The sequence below is a fragment of the Rissa tridactyla genome, chromosome 6 (assembly GCF_028500815.1).
Source record: "Rissa tridactyla isolate bRisTri1 chromosome 6, bRisTri1.patW.cur.20221130, whole genome shotgun sequence".
Classification (NCBI taxonomy): Eukaryota; Metazoa; Chordata; class Aves; order Charadriiformes; family Laridae; genus Rissa; species Rissa tridactyla.
In genome coordinates this window covers 45,026,080-45,034,420 of record NC_071471.1, presented here as the reverse complement: position 1 = coordinate 45,034,420, position 8,341 = coordinate 45,026,080, and the positions used below count along the sequence as shown (strand labels likewise).

At 37.1% G+C, this 8,341-nt stretch overlaps 1 protein-coding gene across 2 annotated transcripts; it reads left to right on the top strand.

Moving 5' to 3' along the window:
* Nucleotides 1-2,621: 2,621 nt before the first annotated feature.
* LOC128910889 (pulmonary surfactant-associated protein A-like) lies at nucleotides 2,622-8,112 on the top strand. 2 transcript variants are annotated; one of them, XM_054204824.1, is made up of 7 exons: nucleotides 2,622-2,746; nucleotides 2,867-3,033; nucleotides 3,827-3,926; nucleotides 4,416-4,544; nucleotides 5,887-6,084; nucleotides 6,723-6,800; nucleotides 7,559-8,112. In XM_054204824.1, the coding sequence occupies exons 5-7, from the start codon at nucleotides 5,937-5,939 to the stop codon at nucleotides 7,933-7,935; spliced, it is 603 nt and encodes a 200-aa protein (XP_054060799.1). In that variant the 5' UTR covers nucleotides 2,622-2,746; nucleotides 2,867-3,033; nucleotides 3,827-3,926; nucleotides 4,416-4,544; nucleotides 5,887-5,936; the 3' UTR covers nucleotides 7,936-8,112. The 2 variants fall into 2 exon arrangements, with proteins under 2 accessions (XP_054060799.1, XP_054060800.1); XM_054204825.1 differs by lacking the exons at nucleotides 2,622-2,746; nucleotides 2,867-3,033; nucleotides 3,827-3,926; nucleotides 4,416-4,544 and adding an exon at nucleotides 5,254-5,304.
* The last annotated feature ends 229 nt before the right edge of the window (nucleotides 8,113-8,341 follow it).

Below are 8,341 nucleotides of genomic sequence, written 5' to 3'. Positions count from 1 at the left end.
CTTGGGTGCTTTTTGCCCAGTTAAGAAAATAAGATTATTTTCTCAATCAAAAGCTGATTTTTATTACATCAATAAGCAAAACATCTAAGGTAGGTCTAAGGGTCCAATTTCTTTCTGCTTAAGCCATTACCATTAGAAAAGAAAAAAAAAAAAACAAAACAAATCAAACACACACATACTGCTTAAAAATAAAAACTCCTTGAAAATAAAAACTCCTTGGATCCAGTCAAAGAACTGCTAGGCAGCACCTTCCCCTCTATGGTTCGCACTGAAATCTGTAACATTTCAAGTAATTGAATGGAACTCCTCAGTTATTTTCACAAAATATCTCCACATAACATCCTACTCAGCTCTTCTCTTGCTATGCTCCAGCCTTCCCCTTAGACCATTTTGAAGCAGCACTCCTTGTTCTGCATTAGAACTCTTGACTATGCCTCGCATATAAAACTGAAGATATCAAGGGGACATCTGCCAGTTTCCTAGCTTCTTCATAAAAAAAAAAAAAACTGTCTGCCTTCTTTTGCGTGGACTTTTATGTCCTAAATTTGAACTTCAGAGAAAAAAAAAAAAAGTCCAATGTCAACCATCATATGTGGAAGAAATAAAATTCCCTAATAAATGCAATATTCTACAGACAGGTTTGAGATGCACTTGTATCTCATGGGATTCATATGTGGTAATTAAAATCCTGGTGAAGGTATGTACTCAGTAGAATGTTACTTGATTATTCTTTGCAGTTCCAGAGAGGAATAGAAAAGTATCCAGAAATTGTTATTTTGTTCTTTTAGATGGCTTTTTTTTGTGTGTATAACCCTATCAATTTAAACCCTCAAATGCTGTTTAAGACACTTACAAGCATTTCAGTCTATTTTTTGTGAAAGATCCATATTCTGCATTTATGTGTTAATGGATTTTATTTTTTTTATTGGACAGAGAGGTCAGGCGCAAGAAGAAACAGAATAAATTGTTTCTCTGTTTTGTTATAATAAGATAAATAATTTTTGATAAAAATCTTTCCTTAAAAATGCAATGAGTAAAAATAATCCCTGGTGCATAATGACCAAACCAGGAAAAAATCCAAGTTTGTCCTTTTTTCTTAATTTATAATACTTTGCTACAGAAAAGCAATCTAACGGTAAGATCTTTACTTCAGAAAATAACTTACTTCTCAAATGCTATAAAAGCAAATTTTGAGAATTAAGATCTTAGTACAAGTTAAAAGGTCATAAAAATTCAGTCCCTCCTGAAGGAAAATGGATTGCATGTCACATAAGAGAAATTTACTACAATTGTTATTACAGTATATTTAACAGTGAGAGTTTTGTCTGGCCATAAAAATTATGGATATTGATTTCAGGGATAATTCTCTCTGGTCTAGGGTGATATCCCCTTTTATAACTGTATAATTTAATTAGGTGTTTAGCTTAGAAATACTATTAGCAATTTTGAGCACTCAGAAACCTCTCCCCTGCCCCTGTCAATGCCTACCACATGTAAAGAAATTGACCTTCAATTACAGGAACGAAGTATTTTTCTGTGGCTTCCAGATTTTGTAGAAATTTGATTTAAAAACCTAAGCCCCATGGTTCTTGGGAAAATGGAGTTCAAATTCAACCCTATGTGAACATAGTAACTGGCAGGGCTACCTTATCTTGTATAAATTGGGACCAGTGCCTCCTTTATTTATTTCTTTTAATTTCAAAGCCAAATTTAAAGAATGATTTATTTCTCTGTTCTCTTTGAGAGAAAAAAAACATACATGGTGGAAAAATACCAGTACTTGCTGCCACAATGTCCTAGCAGTGCTGCAAATACAAAGCAGGGTAAAGGTTAACCATACATTTTACATGTATTTGCAGCTTTTCTTTAGAAGAACAGTAAGAACAAATAGAAGAAATATTTTCCACCAGGAAATTTGTTAGCTGGCTTTGAAACCACACTGAGAAGCGGTAGAAAGACTAATGGCCCTATTACAATTCTCATGAACCAGAGGAAAACAATGTTCTTAGGAGTGTTGTGTAATGGTACGACACGTCTGTCTGGACCTCAAAGAGCGTCAGATTGCAAGTGATTTTCGTTATCAGGAGTTGAAATGTACAGTTATAAAATCATATTAACCTGCAGTTATACAAACATACCTGGGTTTAAAACACAATCAATACAGGATGCTTGGAAGTTAGAATAGCACCTTTAAAAACAATAAGGAGACTTGGATTTGATTTGAAGTCCCTGTTAGGAAACCAGGATTTTGTAGAATTTGGTTCAAGGGTGATAAGCCAGGTGTGATGCCAGGTAAAATCTGGAATGAAACTTTCACCCATCTCTGCCCTTGTGGCTCAGAAGCCAAAAGGAACTGTACAGCAACCTTAACCCTTGAGGAGGCTGCAGCAATGGTAATTATGGTAGTAAAGACCATAGTGAACAATTTAACCTCCTTCTGCAGGTAATGGAGAATAACTGCAGAATATATGAAATAATAGTTTCATCTGGTTCATATGAGGGTTTTTTTTCTCTCTCCCATTAGAAGACTATTTTGCTACTAACAACTATTCAAAAGACAAGACGTTGTCTTGCTTTCTATTTGTTGTAAACACAAAACTATTTCTTTCTGTGTTTTTCAGCTGAGTTGCAGCAGGTGACATATCAGAGAAATCTAGTGACCTCCACTTGGATCCTTCATGCATAATTTAAGTCAGTGGAGCAAGGTGGCGATAGCATTTACAAGCATTGATCACACTGTCTACAGGTAAAATTAAGACTTTCTGCTCTAAAATGCTGCTCATAATTAAAAAAAAAAAAGCCATATTGAAGTTTGCCATCACAGGTGTCCATATCTTGCTGTATTCTTTGCTTCCTGTTTTTAAAGCTCAGCAAAAATAGCCTCAGCCTCCTCTGAGAAAGGAAGACACCGGGTCCTGCATGCTCTGTGCTCTTCCTGGTATTCCCAGGCATAAGGGAGCTGCTGGGGACAGTCTGAGAATTCTTTGGAAGAGAAAAGCAAATGCAGAAAGCACAGGACAAGGTGGTAGCAAGGTAGGATGGAAACAATAGCAGAACAGCACAAAATCAACATAAACAGAAAACATAAGTGGGGTTAAGGCCACTTAAATACAAACTGAGATAATAAGAAAAGAATTTTCAAGGTTATCTGCAGTGCGACTAGCACCATGAAGGAAAAAAACAACAACTTTCAGGAGGATAAGTATACAAAGGAAGGGCTAACAGGCTGAGGGACGGAACACACACCCACTTTCATAAACTGAAATTCAACTCTTGTGCCTGTATTTCTTGAAGCAGCTAAGAAAGCAGTGTTGACCAACTTTTGTCCTTAGTATGTTTTGCATTTACCTACTACCTACATTGTGTAACATAATCTACTCTCAAAATATCCTTCAGTTGTTTCACTAGCACTAAATTATAAAACCTCTTAATGATAGATGTGGAAACAGAAGAAAAGTTGCCTCAATACTCAAAAACTGTTCATTCATTATCAGATCCGTATCCTTGACTCGTGTTGAGCCTCTGTGATGTGCTTCTCAAAGCAAGATCAGAAAGTAGTTTATAAATCATGATAGTTTTATAGAATATTCTATTAGGCAATCAAACAAGCGTAGAAAAAAATGTAAGTATTTTTAAGTATCTATTTTAGCTTAATTTCTAGCCTCTTAGTTTAGAATTTTTCAAATCTACATCAGCTCTTCTCACCAGTCTATTATACAAAGAAAACTTCTGTCTCCCTGCTGGTTTCCCAGGCCATAAGTCAGCATGTGAAACCCAGTAATGAAGGCCAAGCCTCATCCTCTTCTCACACTCGCCTAACCTGCAGTTTCTTCCAGATGCAGTTGAAGTGCTAGTTGTTCTCACCACAGATGCAAAGGCCCAGGTTCTGCCAATGACCTTTTCTAGGGCTCATCTGGACCTCCCAGGTAATGGCTAGTCTCATGTTCTCTGTTGGCGGTTTGTTTTTTGGGTTTTTTTTCCATAAAACAATTAGAAAACCTCAGCCAAAAGAATGTTACAAGCATTAGGTCAAACACTCAAAAGCTAAGAACCTTGAAATTTAACAAGAAACTTTAAATAAAGGTTATGCGTGCAAATTTAAAAGAGCCCTCCTCTGTCAAGGTACATGCACCTGGGTACCGCTTATTTATTTTTCACAGGATTGGTGCCTTTTCCAGGGCACTTAATAAACATGCTGCAGGAATTAATCAGGCTTCTGCGGGCACAATGCCAACGACAAAGGACTCTACGTCAGTTGTTGAACTAAGTATGAAGGTGCAGGGCACAGGTGCAGAGTGCCTATGGAGGCCATCTAGGCTTGCTTAGATCCAGTAGCATCTTAGACTAATATGGATATCGCTCATGTTCCACATTTAATCTCAAAGCACCTATTCCTCAACTAACTCGGTTGTTAGTCTCGCTGCAACATCAGGATGCTGGCCTGACACCACAAGGATGATGTGACCGCATCTTGTTCGTTTGAACTGGAGCAGAGCCTCAAACTCCTTTCCTAAAAGTTTTCATCAGATAGAAACAACTCTCAGGTGAGAATAACCTAAAAGTGAATGGCAATGCATTTCTAGTTCAGCAATGTTCTGTGTCTTGAGGCCTCTGTACTTACAGGACTCACTTAGAGAAGCTTCTTGCTTTACTGGAAGTTCATTGTTCTGTTGGATAAAACTGTTATTATTTATGATTTATAAACTTCCTCTGGAGTATTCTGTGAATTATTTAAGTATGTGCTTCTGTGGCTGTTACATCTACATATGCTGCAGAGGTACCGTTGTCTTTTGGCTTTGCTGCCACAAATATGATATTCTATTTAGTTATGAGACATCAAGTCATTATCACTGATAAGTCCTCGGTCTGTAATGAAAATGATGGTGGTGTTCCTGGTGCATATTATATTTCAGGTGAACTCCTTGTTTTGGCTTATCTTCAGTGGCATTTACAATTTAACATTTACACAGCCATTCTGTGGAAATGTTGCGTATTTCAAATATGTATTGAGAAATTGCTTTGTTCTGCTCCAGGGCTGGGTTTTTTAAAACACATGAAAGTGTTTCTACAAATCAGGAAAGTACCCTTAAATATTTTCCTCACATTTTAAGTGTTTACCTCTTGAAGAAAACACACACCCCCATCATTCAAGTTAAAGTTCATTAAATTTCTATTCATATGCAAATTCATATTATATTACATGCTATTTGTATTTCCTATAGGTAACAAGATGAATCTCAAGTTACATGCCCTATAAATTAGACAATTTAACGAGTCTTTCTTATTTCAGATTGGAGCTGCTAGGTAAGTTGAACATCTTTAAATAGGTTTCCACTTAAATTATGTTGAATCCTCTTAGACTGTATCACAAACCTTTCCATTATAGTTTTTTTTTTCTTATCTCAACATTTTTATTAAAACTTTCACCAACTTTTACAGAGGAGATCATCTGAGGGGAAGATACTTTAAAAGATGAATGCTAAAATGGAAAAATAAGCCTTAACAATTGTTTTCCTTTTAAACCAATTGGTAAAGACAGCATGTTCCAGTTTATCTTAACCAGCCTTTCTCTTACTGAAGCAGACATGTCTATTGCTCGCCTGTAAAAATGATGGCTGAAACCATAGTTTTTTGCATGGGAAAAGTGCATATGATGGTATCTGCTGTACAAAAAATAGCTTTGATATTCTGGTTTTTTACTCTGTAGCTTAAACTCCTGTAGACTAGCAGACTGAGTCTTTTGAAAATATTTTAACTATTTGAAATAACCTAACTTTGCGGCTACATCAATGACATTCACGTCACTGAGGGCAAAACTTAACATACATAAAACTTTAAACCCAGACAGTGAAAATCAGAAGCTTTTTTTTTTTTTTTTAAATGCAGGACTCTACACTGGAGAGTAAAACAGTCTGTTTTACTCTTGGCTTTAAATAATGCTGTCTCCACGGTTGTTCCACAAAATCTTAGGAGTGGCTTTTTTGCTGTTCCCATGCTGTGCTCAAGGTAAACCAGCAGGAAGTTTTCCACTCTCCAGTTTTGCACAGTTGCCTGAAGATGGGATAGATCAAGGATTTATACCAGGTACATGCAGTTAACGTCTCAATTTTCATCCAGATGTACTGTTGTGTTCCATTTTTATGCTTTGTAAACTCAGTGCTATGCTGTATAATCTGATGTGGGTTCTACTTGGTGGAAAATCAACAGATCTGTATTAATTCCCTGTATAAAGTAAGACGCTTAAATGTCTCCTACTTAATGATGCAATGGTTCAAGTCACAGAAAGAAGGGTATCATTTCCCATAACACAAGAAACTTGTTGCTAGGCATTAGGTTGGACCTGCAAGCAAGTGCTTGAACAGCCTGAAAGATTCTGTCAGCAATCCCTAGACACAATTAAAAATAACTAAACCTCCTGCACAAATGCCAGTGTTTTGCCTGGAGTGGCTCATTCACTTATAGAGTGAAGACCAACAATTTGCTAATACAAATTTTCCATAAACATCACTGATCTGCAGGTAGTTTCCGGCAATGTATTCCCTATCCTTCCAAGGATCAATGCCTGAAAATATTCCCAATTTAAGTCTCAGCAGTAAACTAAAATAGGGTCAAATAAACATTCAAAAAATTAATATGAATTTCACACGATTATTTCTGCTTTATCTTGAAAGCCAAGATTCAAACTGTAACGCAAAGTGCATAACAACTGCTTTTGTTCATAGGTTTCCTACCGATGGTTGATAATGAAGTGGAAGACGTTATCCGTCAATTAGAACATCGGATTTCCAGACTCGAAGGAGGTAATTTACCTGCCTTTACTTTCTGCTGTAGCTGGATTAGTGGGCATAAACAAGATGAACAACAAAATGGCTTCTTAGGAAAAAGCCAGAATTTTCTGCAATTTTATTGCATTTCATTTCTATTTTGATCATTAGTAGATAGGAGAGTGATAGCTCTCAAATGGAAGGGGGGGAATTAGTTTTTCATAACTAGTGGGAGATACCTAGGTAACAGCTCTGAAGCTGCCAGGAGAGCCAGAAATTTATCAGTTAGAATTCCTGCCTATGCAGAAGAGTTCCATGGGCACCTCGTGCTCCTAATAGACAAACAAACCGAATGCTATGAACATAACAAAACAATCACAACCGGATCACATCTAAGATCCTAGTCACTCAAGGACTGACATACAACCTTGTATACTGCAAAACATCTCAGAGGGCTTATACAGTGTCTCAAAGAAAATAATAATATACTTTTTCCAAATGTAGAATTCCTCATTTCCTTCACTCCTCCAACCTCTTTTCTTCTTCTCCTATTTCATTGTCTGTATACCTATGTTTCTTCCCTTTTTCGCCTCCCCTCATCTTTTCAGATTTCTTCTAACTTTTGGTGGTTGTCTTTTTTCTTTTTTTTAATCTTTCATTTCAAATTCTCCTCTCCTTTACCTTTTCCTGGGTTTAATCTGAAGTTATGTAGGAAAGTAGCAGGAATTACAATTGGCAGCAAGGTGACCGCAAAACAATGCATAAATATTAACAGCTTTTACCTCACCTTGCAGTCCTCCACTTGGAAAAGATGATAACAGAATCTGGAGGAAAAATATTTGCTACCAATGGGAAAAGAGCTGATTTCCATGCTACAATGAAAAAATGCAAAGAGGCTGGAGGGTCTATTGCCACTCCAAGGAACCCAGGCGAGAATGATGCCATTTTGTACTTTGTGAAAAGTTTTAACACCTATGCCTACCTGGGGATAAAAGAATCTCTAATTCCAAGCAAATTCCAGTTCCTGGATGGTACACAGCTGACCTATACTAACTGGTATTTACATGAACCTTCTGGCAAAGGGGAAGAGGAATGTGTGGAGATGTACACTGATGGCACTTGGAATGACAGAAAGTGCAACCAGAATCACCTTATTGTCTGTCAGTTTTAGTGCTTCCCCTTGCTGCTGTCTAGCAGGCTCCCTGGAATACGCTTGCCTATCCCTTTCCTCTTCATTTGCAGCTAGTGAAATCAGATAATGCAGCATGAAAAAGAAAAGTCACTCTTTCCTAGCCTGATGTGTCTTTTAAAAAATGTCAACCATAAAGAGGAAATTACTTATCATGAAAGCAGTGGCCCTTTTGTCTGTTCTGGTAGTCATTGCCCACTGAGTTTCTTCATACTCCTTCCTGCAGGCTCCTACTTATTACAAGAGCAAAAAGCAGATTTCTTGGGCACATACCTGAAGTAACTTACAGCCACAAGAACTTTCAGCACCCCTTTACCCACAAGCCTCTAAGTTGTGTGTATTTTGATCCCTTTCTCTAAGTTTAGCTCACCAAACATATCTGTACTGA